This window comes from Anopheles ziemanni, chromosome 2 (genome assembly GCF_943734765.1).
Source record: "Anopheles ziemanni chromosome 2, idAnoZiCoDA_A2_x.2, whole genome shotgun sequence".
NCBI classification, from domain to species: Eukaryota; Metazoa; Arthropoda; class Insecta; order Diptera; family Culicidae; genus Anopheles; species Anopheles ziemanni.
In genome coordinates this window covers 65630308-65651444 of record NC_080705.1, presented here as the reverse complement: position 1 = coordinate 65651444, position 21137 = coordinate 65630308, and the positions used below count along the sequence as shown (strand labels likewise).

General features: G+C 45.1%; 5 protein-coding genes across 5 annotated transcripts; 4 read left to right on the top strand and 1 right to left on the bottom strand.

Moving 5' to 3' along the window:
* The first annotated feature begins 759 nt into the window (after positions 1 to 759).
* Positions 760 to 10745, top strand: LOC131294123 (small subunit processome component 20 homolog). Its single transcript, XM_058322167.1, has 5 exons — positions 760 to 4933; positions 5652 to 8517; positions 8582 to 8747; positions 9173 to 10153; positions 10230 to 10745. The coding sequence occupies exons 1-5, from the start codon at positions 760 to 762 to the stop codon at positions 10743 to 10745; spliced, it is 8703 nt and encodes a 2900-aa protein (XP_058178150.1).
* Positions 10746 to 11207: 462 nt separating this feature from the next.
* Positions 11208 to 11820, top strand: LOC131281959 (small ribosomal subunit protein eS27). Its single transcript, XM_058311339.1, has one exon. It carries the CDS (start codon positions 11323 to 11325, stop codon positions 11575 to 11577), a length of 255 nt encoding a protein of 84 aa, XP_058167322.1. The 5' UTR covers positions 11208 to 11322; the 3' UTR covers positions 11578 to 11820.
* Positions 11821 to 14121: 2301 nt separating this feature from the next.
* Positions 14122 to 14478, top strand: LOC131282068 (cuticle protein 16.5-like). The gene is made up of 2 exons (XM_058311457.1): positions 14122 to 14133; positions 14212 to 14478. Exons 1-2 carry the CDS (start codon positions 14122 to 14124, stop codon positions 14476 to 14478), a joined length of 279 nt encoding a protein of 92 aa, XP_058167440.1.
* Positions 14479 to 16013: 1535 nt separating this feature from the next.
* Positions 16014 to 16445, bottom strand: LOC131282831 (cuticle protein 10.6-like). Its single transcript, XM_058312373.1, has 2 exons — positions 16431 to 16445; positions 16014 to 16364 (listed from the first exon to the last, which is right to left on the bottom strand). The coding sequence occupies exons 1-2, from the start codon at positions 16443 to 16445 to the stop codon at positions 16014 to 16016; spliced, it is 366 nt and encodes a 121-aa protein (XP_058168356.1).
* Positions 16446 to 18860: 2415 nt separating this feature from the next.
* Positions 18861 to 19432, top strand: LOC131294121 (cuticle protein 16.5-like). Its single transcript, XM_058322166.1, has 2 exons — positions 18861 to 18875; positions 18992 to 19432. Exons 1-2 carry the CDS (start codon positions 18861 to 18863, stop codon positions 19430 to 19432), a joined length of 456 nt encoding a protein of 151 aa, XP_058178149.1.
* Positions 19433 to 21137: the final 1705 nt, after the last annotated feature.

The following is a 21137-nucleotide window of genomic DNA, read 5'->3' as shown; positions in this document are numbered from 1 at the left end:
AGACTTTCGTCGCGATCTGTTCAACCCCGTACGAAAAACGGTTTGGAAGGAAACCTGATTTGGGACACCTGAAGGTATATGGGTGTCCGGGGTACGTGCACATCCCAGGTGTAAACAGAGGAAAGCTCGAGAGAAAGGCTTAGAAATTGATATGTATTGGCTATTCGGACAAGCAGTGTTTCAAATTGAAATTATATTATGCTTATTTTAGTATTATTTAAAATACCTGTTGGTTTCAATCTTCGAAAATTATAATTTAGTTTCATCAAAGGCGACTTTTCTAATTGATAATCGTCACTTTTAAAATGAACTGAGTAAACAGCACTAGATTTTGATGGAATTTAATTCTCTTCTTGACTACAAAATTGAAACCATTTACGACTCATTTCATCTTCTACCGGAAATTGATGGAATATAACATCGACCCCGCGTTTTCATATATTCCATGCGTTATTCTGGCAAAAAGTAGCTGAACAAGAAAAATACGGCATTTTTCACACTTTTGGAAACAACTTTGGGAACAACAACAACCAGAAAATTGAAAACATAAACAAAACTAATAAAATCCGTTCCGTTTGTTCGGAATGAACCCACCTGAGTAGTAATCACTTTGGATGGAACGTAAACAAACCCACGTGCGATTTGACATCTGTCAAATAAAATGTTTTCGTTGCATTGTGCGCCATGTGCCGGTTCTGTGCTAGAATAGAAACAACAACTTACAAGTTTAACATAAAATAATCGCTGTTAGTGGTCAAAATGAAGAACCGGCCAAAGAAGCACACAGCCTCTAACAAGTTTCACTTCCAATCGTTTCGAGATCGCATCAACGAGATCGATGTGCGTCGTGGTGCATTGTATCGCGTGGAAACCGACTATGAGCTTCCCGAGACCGACGAGGGAACATACTTTCATCAGGCGTTAAAAAAGTGGTCCGTGCAGAATTTGTCCAGCGAGTACGTTACGTTTCAGAGCGGTTTCAAGGAATCCTTCACACTCCCACTGCTGCTGTTCAATAAGGATGCTATCGTTGAGCATTTGGTCGCGTGTCTACGTGAAACAACCGATTCCGCCCTACAACCACTACTGGAGCTAGTGGTAGCTCTTGCCAAGGATTTGCGGAAAGATTTCCACGCGTACTTTTCTCGTCTGTTCGAGGTGTTGGTAGAGTTTCTACACTCGGCCAGTGCAGATCGTGTCGAATGGACGCTGCTCTGTTTGGCGCACCTGTTCAAGATCCTACGCAGTGTTCTACGATCGGATTTCGGCCTTACCTTCAATAACCTTGTGCCTCTGCTGGACGAAACGAGCAGTCCACCGCACGCGGTAGATTTTGCCACGGAATGTCTGGGATATCTGGCGCGCGACCTGAAGGACAAGCGGCAACTCGTGGAGCTGTTGCTGAAATGGCAGATGAAGCACGATGCCTACACGGTGGCGTGCGGAAAGTTGCTGTTCGAAGTTCTCCATGGGGTACAGGAACACTTCCATACGTCAGCGAAGCAAACGCTGCTGCAGCTGTTCGAGATCATGGAGCAGCTGGAAGAAACGGAGGCGGATCATTTGCAAGAAATATTGACGCAAACTATCACCGACGTGGTGGAATGCATTCAGCCGGAGGATATACCTGTCTTTTGGGACGTGGTACGTGTCTCGATTGATAGTTATATCGTAAAATTAGGCAATGAAAATGTCGCTAACAAAGAGCATCTGGTGAAACATCTGACGCGCTTGCTGCAATTAAGTGGAATAGTGCTGGAGTACAGAGAAGGTCGCCTGCTTGGTGACGCGCTTTCTTCGACGGTGTCACAGTTGATAAAGCTAATTACAACTGTTTCGTCTCCGGGCGACGAGTTCAACGAGACGGTCGTGAATCAGATCATTGTGCTGCTTCGGTCAAAACACGTACGATTGACACAGCTGGAAGCAAGCCGGCTTACGATGAACGTGCTCATGCTTGACCACCGTCCACTGTACGAGCGGTTCGTTGCGGCCACAGTCAATTGCCCCATGTTCGAAGCGTTGATATGGCCCAACTTTGTGAAAATGCTCGAGGCAGAGCTGGACGATGCGAGGATCCGATTTCTAGCCGGATTGTTGCTGCAAAAGGCGCCTCTCTGTGGGAACGGGTTTCAGCTGGAAAATTGGAAACCATTTCCGGTGCAGGTGCTTGCGAATGGAAACTTGGAACGCTACATGAATAAATTGCTGACTGTAGAACATGTCGAGATGGAGTTTGTGCTGGCAAATTCCGAGCTGTACCTTAGTGCGCTTATCGCGTTACCGCACCTTGCAAACTTTCGTGCCAAGCAGAATGCGGTCAGTACCCTGAAAGACACTATCACGTATGCCGTACAATTTGTGCAACAAGATAAGCCTAACAAGAGCACGAACAAGTTGATTGAAAAAATTATTCCATTTCTGGGGGTTACCGTGGAAACGATCATTCATATGAAGGAAATCGAAGGAAAGGAATACTTCGATCTGCTCGAGCGGCTGCTTCCCCTTGTGATGAAACAAGATTGCCTACTGCTAAACACTATCCACCTGCTGGTAACTTTCATGGCCGAACAGCGTAAAAGTTTGTTAACTTTTGCCCGCTTCGAACGCATGCGACCGTTTATACATCCATTGTTGTTTTCGTACGATATGAGCGTCCGGCGCTTGGCTAGTGGAATTCTAGCAAAATTCGAACACCTCTCCGAGCTGGCTGTTGCTATGGGTCCGCTTTACAGCACGATTGCTAAGATTGAAAACATCGAGCCGCTAGTTCAAACTTATCGCGGACAGGTGATCCTCTTCCAGCATCTTGCGTACGACAGCCAAATGTACCAGCAGGCAGCCAACGTGGCACGCAACGAGTGGACTGAGACCGTGCTCCAGTACATGCTGTCTACGTTCGCCGTCAACTTTAAGCTCCTGTGGGCACCGGCTGCATCGATCGTGCAAAGCTACGGCGACAATATGGTCAAGAGCGACGAACAACTGTTCTGGAAAGTGTTCGATTCTATGATGCGGCTGGCGGAGGGGAAACAACCGCATGCGGATTGTCAAAGTTCAGCCCCTGCAGACGAAGAGGACGAACAGACGGAATCGATGGATACCGAAGACGATACCGTAGATCGTTTGTTTCCAAAAGTGATCGACTCGTTTATGAAGAAACCAAATATCGACTATCATAACATTCGCATTCAGCTGCTTCGCACGCTTCAACAGTGCAGCTACTTTTGTCGCTCGAAAGGGGACAGTATAGCGGAGCGATTCTTTGCTTTTCTGGAATCGAAAGAATCTAAAACAAATGCGGTCCTTGGAGAGGAACCCACGGAAACCAAGGTGGATAGCGAAATCCGACGGAAAAGTAGTAAAGGGGCCGGCATTGGCACGCAGCAGGTGCTACTGTGCTACCTGAATATATGCACCGAGCTGGGCCGAAAATCGCTTCGCAAACACGCGTCCCGGCTATACACGGTGTACGAAACGCTCGCCAGCAGTCGGAATGAGGAAATTCAGAAGGCGGCCTTGAATGGAATTTTTGCCTTCGGCGACGAACAACTCGTGCCTTACAAGGATTTCATTTTCCGCCTGACGAGTGAGAAAACGCTGAAAAACGCCCTCCTCTCGGTGTTCGTGCCTACGGAAGACGAGCCGGAAGATGAAGATGGGGACGATGATGGTAGTGCGGTCAGTGGACGTACGAAGATCGCCGAAGAACACCGGCCGAAGGTGGTGCAGCTGATGCTGAAAGTGTTGGATGGTAAGATCACCCAAAATCTTGGTGGTACCGGCTCGGGTGGTCCTTTTAGGGCAACCATCCTTACGTTCATCGGTCGTTTGCGCAAGGAGGAATTGGAAATGCTTCTGAATCGATGGTTTGAGCCCTATCTGAAACAGCTGAAGGAAACGCCGATCGCTACGGTACGTAGTTTAGCCGGGGAAGAAGAGAATGCAGCAGTAGTACCAATACCAGCAACTTATCGAACGAATACGTTGCTCCACTTGCTCTCGTCTATATTGACCGAAGTGGCCCCATTGCAACAAGCTGCGTTTGCGGCGAGGGTCCTCCATCTGAAGATATTCTTCGATGCTTTGCTGATGCGCATGGACCATTCCATCTACAGGAAGTACAAAACGCAAGCTTTGCTATCGCTCGTTGAAGTGTTCAAACAATACGAGCAAAGCGAGGAATACGATTGGACGGACGAGGAACTGCAGGCTATCATGCATGTACACGTGTGGCCACTGCTGGAGAATCTGCCCAGTGATAGTATTCACTCGCCGACGCCGCTACTAAAGCTCCTGCTTGTCTGGAGCCGTAGCGAACGGTTGTACATGCTTCTAAGCCGGCGCCGGTACGACAATGACAAGGATGCGGGCAGCGACCACTCGATGACTCCGCTCGATGCGATGATCGCCCTACTAAAAGGCAGTCAAACGAGCGCAGGCGTCTGCACTGAAGTTTTCAACGCACTCGCTTCCATGTTGGAGTGTGATTCGCTAGTAGGCGATCAAGATGAAGATGTAGGAAGGTCAGCAACTGTTGCATCGGGCGACCGGTTAAGCCATCGCAATCGTTTACTTATACCGTACGTGAAGGAGTTGCTCCAACATATCCGGCAAACGCTAAAGAGCAAGAAATCGATCTCCAGTAACATGCTGCTGATTCTCACGCGCATAGCGGAATCGGGCATGATCGGCAGCGACCAGCAGAGCGAGGATGCGATCGAAGACGATCGGAAATCACTATTGAGTTTGCTTTTCCCCATCCTGGCGAAGAAGGTGGCAGCGTTGAATGAGATTAGTAGCGATCATATAGAGGCGAGCCTGGACGTCCGCCGATTACACGTCATCATCATGCGGCTTTTGAAGGAAATTAGCACCCCGCAACAGTATCTGAAGCAGTTGGCGACGCTGCTGGAAACGGTGAAAGATGTTGGTATGTATGACGTTAAGTTGGGTCATAAATAATTGAAACTTTTACGTTTCTTTACTTCGTTTAATTAACACTAAAATACATTGCTTTGAGATTTTGCCCGTATAATTTTTAGTGATTTTTTAACCACTCTTTATAACTTCGTCTTTTTAAAAGATTGCTCGAATCTGTAAACGGCTATTTTATTGACCATCTTTTGGCGTTTTTGGTTTTTTTGTCGCATCTCTTCATCATTCGGCTAGCTTGGTGTTAAACAAACAAGATCGGGTCGGAGTTCTTTTCAACTTTTATATTTTCGAACGATAAACTGAAGTATGCGCTAGACAGCATTATCTAAAATTCAGAAAAGTATGCCCTAGATAGCAAATACTTAAAGTCATTTTAAAACAATATTTTCATAATTTTAAGATGACAAATTAGCCTTAAAGTTATGGATTTTTGAATCTACCATTTTTTATTGGGAAGAGATAAAAGATGAAAAATGTCTGATATAAAAATGAAAATTTCAGGCCTGGTCAATTATGTACTCGGAACTGGTCGAACGCAAAACTTAGATGAAGCTTTGGATTAAAATCCAGATCAGATTTAAAATTTAATTCTAGTGTTAATAACATGTAATTGATAGAACTCGTTGGAACTATATGTAGTGTTAAAACAATATTGTATTATGCCCTTTGGGTGTCATTTTTAAATTTTATTTCATGTTTCCACATTTCCTTAGTGTCACGGAAAACGATAATGCAAATGTTTGAAAATATGGCACCGCTTTCCCCGGAACTGATGCAAATCTCCACGCTTGTGCAAGAATTGAACGCTATGGATAAGCGCTGGATCGATCAGCCCGACCACTCGGCACGAACGGCCGGCTACCGATCGATCGACCCAATGGTTGCTGCCGATGCCCCGGCTGGTCAACGTATGACCGGCAACGTGGCCATCGTGTTCCTCTCGCACGCACTGCACGTGTTTCAGTTCGAGAAGGAACTTTCGGCCCGTCAGAACGCAATCGAGTACGCCTGCAAGGTGATCGCGTATCTGGCCACCGCACAGGACGAGCGACCGGGCGATGTGCAGTACTGTGTCGAACGAATCGTACTGCGCGGCATCACCAGCGGGCTGAAGATGAAACGCTCGAGCAACGATCGGCGGAACGAATCGATTCAGCTGCTCGCCGAGGTGACCCGGCAGGTGGGCGCTCTAAAGCGGACCGTTCGACCAGAGTGCCGCATTTTCGCCGAACTGTGGCAATTCACCGGGAAGCTAGGAGGCGGCAACGAGGGAGATTTCTTTGAAAACATCACCCATCTGCAACTACACTACCACCGGAAGGCGCTGAAGCGGCTTGCCGATAAGTTGGGCGCGTTGGTGGAGAAAGCGAAGGACGTAAACGGCATACCTCCGAAAGGTCCATCGCCACGGGTCATTGTACAGTTTCTGCTTCCAATCGTGTCGCACTACAACTGCAATGAGGTGTACAAAAAGCAGACGAACTTGGTAGAGGAAGCGGGCAACTGTATTATACACCTGTCGCGCTTCCTGCCGTGGCGTAGCTACCATAGTGTGCTGAAGCTGCACCTGACGAAGCTCCGATACTCGTGGGAATACCAGAAGCAAATGCTCCGTATCGTAATCGGCATTATGGATGCGTTCCATTTTGATCTTTCTACGCTTTCGAGCGCCCCGGAAGAGGAGGACGAAAAGAAGTCGGATGGGGAACACAATTCCTCACCTGTGGCTGGTAACGCTTTAATGGACAAGAAACTGATGTTACCCACGGACGTGGCAGAAGATACGGCGGATGTGATGGCAGAAGAACAGGAAAAGCAAGAAAATGGCATGGCCGATGGAGAAACGGAAAATAAGGAAGAGGCGATTGAGGACGAAATCGATGATGCTGAAGTCGATGATGATGCGGACGTTACGGCGGCCCAAGTAAATGAGGAAGACCCACGGCAACTGACGGTGGACGAACGGAAGGTGGCGCGTGCAATTGTGGACGATATCTCCCGCACGATCATACCGAGTCTCCTGTCTTCATTTCATTTTGCCTCGGAGGGACCGGTAACCATTACCGGAGCGAGCGCCGGTGGCCCCTCGAACGCCGATCGAAAGGCACGCTTTGCCAAGCAGAGGGAACAGATGCTGAAGCTACCGATCGCAATCGCGATCGTGAAACTGTTTATGAAGCTACCCCGCCGGGAGATCGAACTGAACCTGCCGAAGTTGATCATCAAAGTGATCACGTTTTTGAAGTCGCGCCTAAAGCTGGCGCGAGCGCAGGCCCGTAACACGCTGGCTCACATTACGCTCGAGCTGGGCGCTTCGTATCTGAGCTTTGTGCTACAGAATCTGTTGGCAATGTTGACTCGTGGGTTCCAACGGCACGTGCTTACCTACACCGTGCACATCATTATCGAGCGCGCGCAAAAGCATCTCGCCGGGGGTCACGTGCTAGCGGACATTCTGCAGACGGTGCTGCAGATCTGCATGGAGGACATGTTCGGGCAGCTGATTGGGCTGATAAACGGGACGACCATCGAGGGCGGTACGCTGCGCAATGACTCGACACCGGAGTCGAAATCGAACCGTAAACCGTACCAAACGCTCAACATACTAGCACGGTACGCCAACGAGCAGATGCTGGTGGACTTGTTCGCACCGTTCCGGGCCGTGCTGGTAAAGTTCCGCACGCACCAGACGCTTACCAAGGTGCAGGACGCCTTCCATAAGCTAGCGGAAGGTATCGTGAGTAATGAATCGCTCGGCCCGGAGGTACTCTTGACGTTCGTGTATGGTATGATGTCTGGAAAGATCTACACCCAATGCGCGCTGGCCAACGGTGAACAGGAATCTGCGGCCGACGGTGACCAATACACGGCCAGGGGTCGAAAGCTGCTTGGAAAGGTCGCGAAACCGGGCAGCATCTATCTGATCCCGGCCGAACCGAAACGATACGGATCGGCTGCTGCAGCGGCCAACCTCGACTACACGCTTGCAAAAACCGAGGGAAACGATCACGTGTTTCTCGAGTGTGGGCTTGATCTGCTGTGGCAGGCCCTCAAGCAGCAGCACGCCTATGGCCGGCACGATCGAGAGGTCTTCCAGCAGCGCGTTGATCCGATCGTGCCGATGTTGGTGCAGTCGCTCGAAAGTAAGCACACACGCGTAACCTGCACCGCGATCGAATGTCTCTCGATGCTGTGGGTCACCAAGTGGCCACTGGAAAGCCTCGCGTCCAAGGAAACGATGGAGACGATCATGAAGAAGCTCTTCGAAATTCTGCACCGTTACAATACCATTGCCATCGACGATACCAACTCCACGAACTTTCCGATAGTCAAAGCATGCTTCCGGGCGCTCGTGAGTATGCTGAAGAACGTACAGCATTTGTACAGCTTCACGATGGACCACCAGCGCCTGCTGGTAATGTACATCGAGCAGGGTGTGGCGGTTGGCGGAGGCCGCCAAACGATGGCGTTTACACTGCTACGATCGATCGTTGCACGCAAGCTTAACTTTTACGAGCTACATAAACTGATGCGGAAGGTATTCGAGACATCCGTGCGGTCGGAGAGCGACAGTGAACGGTGCGTAGAAGCGAATCTTGGCAATAGGACGTTTTCTCCATATTATGACAACTTTTGCTTCCAGGGCCGACTGTCGACAGATCATTATGGAGTACCTAATGAATTATCAACTGGGAAAGAAACTTCAACAACATCTGCTCTTCTTCGTCGAGCAATTGCAGTATGAGGTACTCTTTGGACGCGAATCGGCGGCTACGATGCTTAAAATGCTATTCCAGAAACTGCCAAAGGTTAGTACTTTCCTAAATAACATACAAAAGATACATTACAAATTAGTACAACAAAAAAACACACACACATTAACTTATCTATTAAAGGAGAATCATCACTTTCCTGCAGTCCATTCAAGAAACATGTATATTTTTTACTGTTAGCTAAAATACCCAAGTAATATTAAAAATCAAAAAAAGATAACTGAAAACATAATTTTTTAGACCAATCATTTCCATGCGTTCACTGCAAATCCTAGGGCGCAAATTTTTGCAGTAAATTCAAACAAATTATGTCTCATCCTTGCATGCCAATAATAAAAAGAGATTGCTATCTAAGTTCGATATCGTTGCGATTTGCAATCACTGGCCATGTTTTCTGATACCTTCCACAAAAAGTACAAAGGTTACACTATAATATTCTCCTCATCTACTCAATCTGGCAGGAAACAATCGACAAGGAACACAACACCTTGTTCTTCGCCCTCGGCGTACGACTGATGAACGAAAGCACCGGTGAACTGCGTGCTCTAATTGCAGACACCATCGAAACGCTTCTCAAGCGACTCACGATAAAGCAGAAATGCGACGAGCTGATACCGGTCACCCAAGAGATGCTGCAAGATGGGCAGATAAAGCTCCGCGAGCTCGGTACACAACTGCTGCTCCGGCTGATTCACAGCGAACCGACCGCCGAATTCATATGCAGCTGGCTGGAAAATGTACAGGATACATTGCTGCTAAATTTGGTCCCTCAGATATACGCAGGTGGGTCGCTGGGGAACGGCCGGGTGGGTATGTTCGTGAAACCGATGGCCCCGGTGAACGCGCTTCTTCACGCGGATACACGGGGCGATCATCTGATCATAGAGACGCTGCTCGTGTTCGAGCAGCTGCTGCAGCCGGATCGTGGTGTCCTGACCAATGATCGCTACAATTATATGATCGATTCGCTAGCATACACCGCACAAACGCTCCTGGCCAGTGGTCACCAGTGGGTACGGCTCGGTGCACTGAAAGTGCTGTATCAAATAATAAACGAACTTGACTTTGATGCTATTCAGAAGAAGCTTGAAAATGGCAGCAATGAGCAGGAAGAGGAAACCGATGGGGAAGAAGATGAAGCTTGTCCCAAGCATGGCAAGCAGTTTTTCTACAATGCACCATTGCGCGACAGCAAAACGCTTACTTTGGATCTGTGCGCTCAACTAACACCGGGCAGTGGGATGGTAGACGAGCAAAATGACGAGGCCGCTACGCTCGTTATGCAAATTCTGTTCCTGCTGGCGAACATGTTGCGTGTTGTGCCGATGAAGGACGAAAAGATGTCTTCGTCATCAAAGAAGATCAATCTGTGCTGGCTGTTACGACGGGTGCGGTATGTGATACAGAATGAAGTGCTGAAAACGCCTAACATTTACATCCTGGTAAGTGGAAACAATGAATAGTAAAGCATTACTGGTGTCAGATACTAACGATCGTTCTCGTTTCTCATTTGTCCAGCGTAAGCATGCACTACACTGGATGACGTCAGTGGTAGCCATTCTAGAGCAGGACGTGCTGGAAGAGTTGGCGCCCACCCTGCTTATTCCAGCCGTTCGGGAGCTAACTGCCCAGGAAGCATCGGCACGCAGAACGAAAGCCGCCGAAAATGATCCGGCAAAGGCATCGCTCCTTAAGGTGGCCACGACTTTGTGCAAGGATATCAGCAGGCGGCTCGGAACGACCACATATGACAAGATACGCAACACACTTGAGGAGTCCCTGCGCCTTAAGCGTACAGGTCGGAAGGCGCAACTGGCACGGGAGAAGATCACGCAGCCGAAGCTTGCAGCCCGCCGGAAGGATCAGAAAAAGTTACGAAATAAGGAAGCGAAAAAACGAAAAGTGGCAAGCCACGCGGATGCTTCCGATGGTACCGATGGCGTTGATGGCGTTCTGATGGGTACGAAACGGCGTGCCAAGGGTGGTGGGGTGCCTATCAAGCGTAAAAAAATGGAAGCACTTTTCAGAGAATAAGAACTTCTTACGAGGGAGGCATAGCTTAATGAAAAGTATGCAATTAGACAACAAGTTAATTGAGAAATGGAACACAATAAATCATTATATATGTGTAAAATAAATGTAATTTTTCTACTGTATTATAATTCAAACATCTCTTTCAAAATACCGATACATTTTATAAAAAAAAGTATGACCGTTGAGGATCTATCAATACTGAAGGTGCTTTCATGTAATAAGATAAACAATCATATAATTTGTGGGAAATTTTATAGCTTTTTTTTACATTTCTTGTACAATAGTTTTTCATTGTTATATTATTGTTATGAATGCTAAGAAAATAATTTGAAAATCATGGATTCCGGATCAGCAGTAACTAATGATTCCATTTGAAGGATCAGATCAGAACCACAACTCCTGTTCATGAACCCACTTGCCGAAAATCAACACTACATTCTTTCTTAGTCCCGGATTGTACGTCGTACGTGTAGTACGTGAGCTGCCGTATAACCACCATTCAAAGTGAAATTTAATTCACTTACCCTCGTGAAACACGTGTTTTCGATCGCGTCGAAGTCAACAAGCCTAGTGCAAAATGCCGCTCGCCAAGGATTTCCTGCACCCGTTGCCCGCTGAGGAGAAGAGGAAGCACAAGCTGAAGCGCCTGGTGCCGCATCCGAACTCGTACTTCATGGACGTGAAGTGCCCCGGTTGCTACAAGATCACCACCGTCTTCAGCCATGCCCAGAGCGTAGTTGTCTGTGCCGGCTGCTCGACCATCCTGTGCCAGCCGACCGGTGGCAAGGCGCGCCTGACAGAGGGCTGCTCCTTCCGTAGGAAGCCGTATTAAGAAAATAGAAACAACCCCACTACCTGTGAGGGCGGACGATTGATATTCCGACCGAGTGAATGTTGCGGGAGTGCACCACCATCGAAGGGGTTTACATTTTTCCATCATCGTTTCATGGCGGAGCCTCCGGCCAGAGAGCAGCAGCAGCTAGCATTCGTTCGGTCGTATGGATGCGCATGAAATCCCGCATCCGGAATGTATTCATACCGAAACGGAGAAAATAAATCATCAATGTTGATCGTCTGAACGTGTAACAAAAAGTGTGTTCCATCTTTCCTCGTTTCCGTGCCGTATTTGTGAGGTTATGTTCGCTTTGACGGTGCTTGCGTTGCTCGAGTTCGTTTATAGTTTGACAGTTCCGCGCTTGACGTTTGTAATCCGTAGGATTGCTATCTCTCGGTACGGAAAATACGCTGCAATTTGCTGTTGCTGGTGAAATTCTTTAATTTCGGTTTGCTGTGCAATAAGTTCATTGATTTCACAACGTGTTGACACTGGAAATGAGTAATGCCTGGAGTTGGTTCAAGTCTGAGCATGTTTCGCGCCATCGGTTTGTTTGTTTTCGTTCTGTAGGTTTTACAATACTGATGGTAGGATTTGTTTTGAATGACGATGAATTTACATCGTTGCAGATTAATATAACAGTGCTTAACTCTTTTAAAAGTTATTCCTTGTAAATTAAATCAATTGAAGTAAATTCATCGAAAATTTTAAATTAGAGTAAATATGTTGAATATTTTAATGTTTTGCTGGTTGCTTTTTTCATAAACAACAATGGCAGAATTGCGAACATGTTTCTGTTAATCCAGCATTGCAAAACTTGTGGATAAATGTGGGCTATTAAAATGATATCACATTGGTCTTTTTAAGGCAGGGATTTTTGTAGAAAGAAACATGCTATACTTAAAAATCATCTGTAATATCACATCCGTCCAATGTGAAGAGGTACTGCTGGGTTAGAGAATATCAGCTTAAGTTAATTCTAACTCTGATAGTGGTTTTATAAACTTTTACCTAGAACATGTTAATTAAAACTACTCTATATTCGAAGTACTATGCAAACAGTTCGGTGCTGAACGAGATGCAAGGAATGATATTTACGCTTTTTCAAATAAGCACGGTAAAATAGGTGATATAGTGCAGTTGCATAGAATTTAAAAAGAAGAATAAAAATCCTTAGCAATTTTATTGTTTTTTATTATAAATAATAAAATCTTTCTTAATTCAGTTAAATTCAATATTAGTTCGAATCGCACCAATCTCTTTTGTTAGCTTACCGTTCTGTTTGAAATATGCTTCAAAAATAAGTTATAGTCAAAATATATTCAAGTTTTTCGTACTACCACCACTATAGGAACACGATACCACAACTATAGGAACCGTACCACCATTACAGGAGCAACCAACTCGGAAGAAATAAAGGCTTTTTTTCGTCTATTTTTAATGTTTTACGGTAAAAATAGATGTTTTCCAGAAGAAAAGTCGTGGTTCGATCATAATTGGTACAAATATGTAAAATATTGTGTTCTTAACACTTATAAATTACATCATATTGTTAGTTACATTACTAAGTGCACAACTATTGGTACCGTTACCCTAGGTATGCTTAGTTTATAGAACTGTGCCTGGTTAAATCGATGTATTGTAAATTTAGTTTAACAATAACTTAAAATTAGTAATGGTTAAAACCTACAAAATTTTGTTCCCGCTCAAATGAATTGTGTCATTTAAATTAAATATTTCATTTGAAAAGTTACTAGAAAAGCACATTGAAAGATTTTTTCCATTCTTGAAATATTTCATACTTTATGGCAACTTGACTTTTGAAATTCAAATTCAAATGTTGTTGATACTTCGTTTTCAAAACAACCTAAAATGAAAGGAAGAACCCCATGAATGATTTTCGTTATAAACTTCAATAAAATTTTCAAACCCATTTTAATAATCAATCTTGAAATGTATATTGTGTTCAAAAATGTTGGAGTGCGCAAAAGAGTAAAGAATTTTTTGAAAATACTCCATGTGTTTATATGCATTGTTAAACTATCTATCTTTTAAGCATTAATGATTTGGATAGAAAATCAATAATCAAAATGTGTATATAATATCGCACTAAGGCTGGAACAATTTGTACCGAATTCCTCATTTCAACTGAAACTCGGACAACGGATTGATTCGATGGTCAATGAATTTAGTATGCAAAACAGTGTCGTCGGTCGGTCTACCAATGTCACATGGGGTTGGGTTATTTCCATCGTTTGTTTTCATCAAACGTGTGGTGTGGAAGGGATGCGCAGCAAAAATATGAGACCGACGGTAACGATCCACCCTCTAAAAGTCCTCCAAAAAATCACGTATTTTACCTATCTATCCTTAAGCCCATACTAAGTCGCATGCTCCTCAAGGATTCTGAACCGAGGCCCAGCTAGTTGATCGTTTGTATATAAAGGCACTCGGAGCTGTTCGAAATCATCAGTTCACTTGCAAACGCATCCTCCTAAGCATTTGGTAGCATCCAACCAAGAAACACCAAAATCTTTCAAAATGTTCAAGATCGTAAGTATTCGACAGACCAGGAGTTCTGCAGAGTTGCATGTGGGCAAATTCTAACACTATTCATATATACTTCCACAGGCTTGTCTGTTCGCCATCCTCGCCGTTGCCTCCGTCTCGGCTAAGGCTGACCCTAAGCCAGGAGTATTTGCTTATGCTGCCCCGGCCGCATACGTTGCCGCTCCGGCCGCTTACGTTGCCGAAGGAGCCGCTGTGTACGAGCGCACCTTCCACGGAAACACCGCCCCTCTGGCGTACACTTATGCTGCGCCGTACGTCGCTGCCGCCCCGGTGGCCTACTCGTCCCCGTACGTCGCTGCCGCCCCGGCCCAGGTTCTGCTGAAGTAAACTGGATGATCCGCACCTCCCTCAAGATACCCATCAGGACTCAAAAACCTCACTTGTTGACCCGAGCAATAGTGCAAATGTAAATAAATTTGTTGATTGAATGGATGTACCCATTTGCTAAACTGAAATAATGCTGTCTTTTCTTCGTGGTTTGATCATGTAAAAGGAAAATTCATAGGATCAATACTGAATGCTTCAAGAAAACCGAAAATATTGAACAATTGGCAAAATTTCACTCAAGTTATAAGCAGAGCACCCGAAAAGCTTATATCAAATTGTTAAAAGTCCTGAATAATATGTCCTACACTTCTAATTCTTCTTCCTCTTCTTCTCCTTGGCGTAACGACCGTCTTGGGTCAGACCTGCCCCATGAAATGCTTACTAGACTTTGTACGTGGATAGTCAGTCACAACAAAATTACGTTTTGCATCTTTCAGACGCTTTCTTTGACATTCGTGTAGAAACATATTTTAGAGAGATACATATTTAAATCAGAGATATTTAAAACTCCTTGTCGTTATCACCCGCATACCTGTAAACAAATCGACCCATTGTTATCAAATATCGTCTCATAGTTTTATCAGTTATTGCTAATTATTGTAAATCATTAACATCGTTTTAGGTAAATTAATACCCAATAAAATTATTCAAATTTTATATTAGATTAATTAAAAACGAAACCACGGACGAAAAGATACCTATCAGAAAACCGAAATTAGTTCAGAAACATAACAGTAAAACAAATGTTACAAAGAAACACCCGTCTTGTTTGAAACAATAATTCCCGACGACAAATAGACGCTATCAGCGCAAAAAAATTATCCTGATAATTGATATCCTGAGGCTATATTCCGAATAAAGATATTTTTTTACTTAGATTCTTCATAGGTCTTTGCATTGATGTCAAACGGGTTTTAAGAAAAGTAGAACCCGAAATTTATTTTCCGAGTCTTGTATTCCTTTTTCCCATTAACGCTTCAACATGGATATTTGAATTATTTATTTATTTAATTGAATCTGTTCAATGGACAATTTTGTCTGATTGAACATAAAATTAGTGTTAAATCTAAGTTACAATCTTCATTTAAAATAAAATCACAAACTGAACATTTTTAATTAGTGCTAGACGTCCATCTTAACAATATGTTATATTTGATCTTATTGTCGTGCAACTTATTATTGTTTGAACAACTTGTCGTGCTAGCATTAAAATCATATATCGCTAAATATATTAAACATTTTACACATAGCGATAATCGGGCCATTACTCGCATATGCCGTACTTGTATATGGGACTCTGATGGCGTCTCTGGATCTTAGAGCCAGTTCCGGCGCAGAAATATTTAGTTTATCTAATAGTAATGGTGCGTCAATTTCGTTATTTAGTAGTTTGGCTACAAACGTAGCTTGAGCAACATTTCGCCTATAAGATTTCTTTCTTTGATTGTAGAGAATAACGCTTAAGAGTTTCACTAGTTAATGGATCACTTTTATTGGATTGTCATGGGAACTGGAAGATAGGACACATTCAGGATTTACAGGACGTACTTGGCAGCATACGGTGCGGCGTACGGGGCAGCGTACGGGGCAGCGTACGCACTGTAGGCGAGGGGGGAAGCAGCGTAAGCCGACACAAGCGGGGCGGCAGAGTACGCGGCATAGGCCGGGTTGATGACCTGCGAGTTGTGCGAGGTGACGACGGCCGAGTCTCCTACGTTGGCATATCCGGCCGTGTAGGCGACGGCGGGGACGGCGGCGGGAGCAACGGCCAACGGTGCGGAGTAGGCGAGCGGGGCGGCGGCAGTATACGCCACAGGGGACGCTGGCAGGAACGCTCCCGGCTTGGCACTGACGCTGGCAACGGTGGCCAGGAGGGCAACGATCATCTAGGATGCGGAAATAAATAAATTAATGTTGCGTAACGGGGAAGGATTTTCTCTCCGGGAAATTACCACTTTAGAGAACATGTTGATTGGTTGGGTTGGAGTTTGGATTCGAGTGGTCGATAGGAATGCAGGAAAGCTAACTGATGTCTATCCGATGGCAGGCTTCGGTTTTTATACCTCAAAAACGCCAAATCACGATCGGCCGCAGTGTGCCACCTCCTTCACCGAATGTTCTCACATCATCCTTTTTGGCTAGGCAAATACTTCGACCGAGCGTTTGGATGCGCCATGTCCTTGCGTCCATGTACCGGAGGTGCACACGGACACCCAGAAACTGGAATAAATTGCCACAGCTTGGTTGAAATATTCGATTGCACGATGCATTCGGCAGGTGGAATACTAATTTCTAGTGGCAAAGTAGAGCACTGTGCAGGGAAAAGTGCTTCCCGCTAAGCGATCGTTTGGTCCGATAAACGTACTGATATTGTTTATTGAATTGCTCTGTAATCGGAACATTCATTCACAAATTCCGATCGAGTCGGAATATAAAGCGATAACGCGAGCTAGTTGCGTCACAAAAATGTGTGACTAAAAAGGCAAGTGCATGTGCAGCTGCAAGATTCAAATAGTTTCCAGAGCGTAGTCATTTGTATCATTTAAGTTTTTTTTAGAGGCGATTTATTAATATCGTAACGTTCAGTTTTCAACCGTGTTGTGTTTTTTAAACTATACCAACGGCTAAACCGTTTCGTTTTACATTTAATGTAAAACAATCCAACGATAAATATAAAAGTTTCCTATCAATGTACAACCATTATTTATTACAACCATTGAATAAAACTAAAAACTAAAGGCATTCGTTTACTGGAACCAAATTAGTCTGCAGCATGAATTCGATTTCCTGCACTCCATTTCTGCCTTCCGCTCTTTCCTTGCAGCACATGCACTTCCATCCTAGAAGTTTTCCTTCCCTTTATTCCCACGCCTCATTCACGTTCTGCCTGACTCGATATATCAAACCTAGCACCACTCTGGCCGTCTTCAATCTGCCTACGTCTATGTAGTTAAGTTTTATTATACCTGTGTTAATCTTAAGCTGTATTTTCATAGCCCTAGAGGGAAGCAATAAGATAAACAAATAAACAATTAAACAATTCAAAAATTAAGCAATTAAACAATTCAATATAGGCCATTAGCAAATTAAGACAATAAGCTCTAATAATGCATATAATAAGGAGGAAACAGAATAGTCCTGTAAGGACTATTAAGCGAAGATGTGAGGTGTTTGAAATTTCGATAAGTTTGATATAAAATGTAAATGAAATTAATTTGTACTCAGATATTTATTTTTTATTATAAAATTTTGTGTATGTTCTTTGTGTGTTGTGAGTGTGACTCGCTAATTTGAGGTAATTTTGTACATTGTGTTGCTAACACGGTGTTCTCATAGACTGGATTTCAACTGTTAACAGAGGTGACCCTTATTGTACTTCGAATTACACAACGTCGTTCAAGACCCGGAACTATTTTTCATTAACAGTGCAGAACAACAGTGGATTAAGTCAATTGAACTACGATAGCTTGAAGGCAATCCTTGACTTGTCTTATCATCCGATTTGGCGCTAAACTTTAAATGTCTTTTTGAAACCTTGCTCTCGATTCCCGGTCGTGCAAACGATGGAGGCGCACGCCCTTGAACCAGTGCACTCAATAAAAAATACGGCCGGCCGGTAAGTCGATCGTCCAAGCCGGGAACTCCAGGCCCCCGGCGACCGGGTCGGGTCCGGTGGTCAACCTTGGGACGATATAACGGTTTCCACCGGACCAAGTGATGGCAGCATTATGGCAGCGCCGTATATTATCTGCGCCAAAACCGCCGCACCATCGTGTCCCCCGTCTTCCAGCGCCTGGATTGAGTGGTAGTGTCTCTGTAGTCGGTAGACAAATCCGTAATCCGCCTGTCGGTCGGAGCGCGACGTGACGAACATATTAAGCGTAGGTCCGCTCGGTCACCTGCAAAGTGCAGTAGCGGACGCATAATCAGCTGTACGGGCCTTCCATACCGGATCGTGCATGATCGTGCGTCAGCGAGTGATCGAAAATGGTACACGTGCCACAATTTCGTTCACTTGTTCACTTTCATTTTCATACTCATACTCATCGGTGACAAAACGATGAAGAAGCGCTGACGCTGAGGACACATTAAACACCGAGCTCACGCACTCGGCGTGCGGACTTATTGCAATAAAACCAATTTTTGTTGCTTCATTTTTCCTTCGGGCTGGCATGTCCTGGCTGGGAAAAATGTGTAGCAAAGCACGGCACGAGAAGTGGTGGTAGTGGCCATCGTCTCCGGTGGGCAATTGCCACGATTTGTTATCGGATATAAAAGATGAGCCGGGACATGGAAGGATCATCATACAGCCAACAAGCTTCACACAGTTAACACCTGCCTTTCAGCAACCAGCGCTAACTCAACAACACCCAAGCTTCAACATGTTCACCAAGCTGGTAAGTGCATGTGAAGGACTCGACGCGGTCAGATGATCCTCGACTATCGCAGGATGTACCTTTTTTGTGCGGAAGGCAAATTCTCAAACGCTTCTCTATTTCCGGTTACTGTGCAGATCTGCATCGCCGCTCTGGCCATCTCGTGCGCCTCGGCCAAGCCAGGACTCGTCGCCCCCGTGGCGTACGCCGCCGGACCCGCCGTCGTGACCGCTCAGAGCTCGCAGGTTGTCGCCCGGAACTACAACGGAATCGCACCGCTTGCCTACACCGCCGCTCCCGCCCTCGCCTACGCTGCGCCGGCCGTGGCCAAGGTTGCTGCCCCGCTCGCCTACGCCGCTGCTCCGGCCCCTCTGGCTTACGCCGCTGCTCCGGCTCCTCTGGCCTACGCCGGTGCCCCGGCTCCTCTGGCGGCTGCCTATGCTGCTCCGTTCGCCGCTCCCTATGCCGCGCCTTATGCGGCCGGATTTGCGTCCCCCTATGCCGCCGCCTATGCTGCCCCGTACGCCAAGGCTTTCGCTAGCCCTCTCCTCGCCCGCTCCCCGTACCAGCTGTGGTAGATGGCATTCCGTTGGTCGGTACCGCTGTGAACAGTTCCTTACGATGGCCAGCTTTGGTGGACGTTGTTTGTTGTTGAGTGAAGCCTATTAAATATAGTCACAATTATTGAAACTTTGTAACTGATTGCGGTGCGTTTTATTTCACAGAAAAAGGTTATACTTAAAAGACCTGCAAGAAAATGCCAACAGTTAAAACACATATTTGGGTTGAGTTTAAGTATTTGGGTTAAAAATATCGTTACAAAACTAATCGATTAATTCTAACAAACGAATTACCAACTGGGAAACTGGTTTCCTTCCCTTTATATATTTCGGTCAAATGCTTCTCAATTCTCTCCCTTTTTTGTCTCCTGGTTTCGTTAACGAATCTATCAACCGGTTGCGAATAAAAGAAGAATATAAAAGAAATACGGAGACCGTTGGCAACACTCAAATGTCAACAACAATCTAAAAACAGAAATTCGACCACCCTTTCGGTAATCTTGCGGGTTCGTCTCTTCCTTCATCGTTGAAGGTTTTATGGTCGTGCTTGGCTTGGCTTTGGCTGATCCGTCTTACGTTTGATGAGAATGACGAAAATAGTCGTAGTAAAAAACAAAAACAAACCGAAAATAAATCTTCGATCGCCAGCAGCAAGCAGCCGTCGGTTCACTTTCGGCACAATCTAAAATATTCTCACCAGAACCATGCAATATAGAATTTTTTTTTCAAATATGATCTACCTAATTCTTTTCTAATATATTGATTCTCGAGTTGCAACACATCGTACTAAATTTAAAAAGTAAAAGTATTTCGATTCCAACTATTATCGCAAATCAAGCCAAGGAAGGAAGCTTCGATTTGCTCTGCTCTTTGTTACTGTGAAACTTGTATTTTATACTTGGTTATTACAAAAACAGGTTCTCGTACGTTTGATTGATGGATCAATCATTCTCTATACCTGTCCCCAATCTCATCCATCTCTTGAATTATTTAGATTTAAGTTACTCCCGTCCTGATCGTCCTGGATTGGAAGCGATGCAATTCATCGAATACAAACAAGAGTGAAATGAATGTATCCAGTTTTGTTTCTTATTTTCTGACGGTTTATTTATATTCTATTCTTATTTTCTGATAGCTTACTATTTTCTGATTAATAAGTTTGGTATAAAAGCAGCTTCGTCGACTGCATCTGCATCAAACCCACATCTACGTTCATCCAACTTACTTGAGCCGCCGTCTCTAACAAGAACCGAACTATCTTAAAATGTTCGCCAAGCTGGTAAGTTATTAACATGTTGCCGTAAGGGATGTAATTTCCCAAAAGCAATAATTATTCTGTGTTATATGTCTTTTTTCAGTTCATCTTTGCCATGGCTCTCGTTTGCGCCAGCGCTGGATATGTAGAACAAGCGCACTCGTATTCATCTCCGGTGGCGGCTCGGACTGCCCGAGCCTACTCTGTCTATTCGCCGAGCGTCCCGGTTGCCCAGACCTACTCCAGCTACTCGTCCAACGTCCCGGTTGTCCGTACCTTCTCCCCTTACGCCGCTAGTCCAGTTTCTTACCAAACCTATTCCGCACCGGTGGTACCCTCGCCCTACTACTACGTGTAACTGTATCGATCTACGGACCTTCTCTACATTGAACCGGATATAATGAGACCACGAAATAATATGTACAAACCACAGAAATATTCTACAAAATAAAGTGACTGGATTTCTAT

Bases quoted from the DNA above. Each gene is read 5' to 3' on its own strand.
- LOC131281959 (XM_058311339.1), top strand. From the start codon at position 11,323: ATGCCGCTCGCCAAGGATTTCCTGCACCCGTTGCCCGCTGAGGAGAAG.
- LOC131294123 (XM_058322167.1), top strand. From the start codon at position 760: ATGAAGAACCGGCCAAAGAAGCACACAGCCTCTAACAAGTTTCACTTC. The intron at 4,934-5,651 runs GTATGTATGACG...ACATTTCCTTAG, and splicing joins GGAAACGGTGAAAGATGTTG to TGTCACGGAAAACGATAATG. The intron at 10,154-10,229 runs GTAAGTGGAAAC...TCATTTGTCCAG, and splicing joins CGCCTAACATTTACATCCTG to CGTAAGCATGCACTACACTG.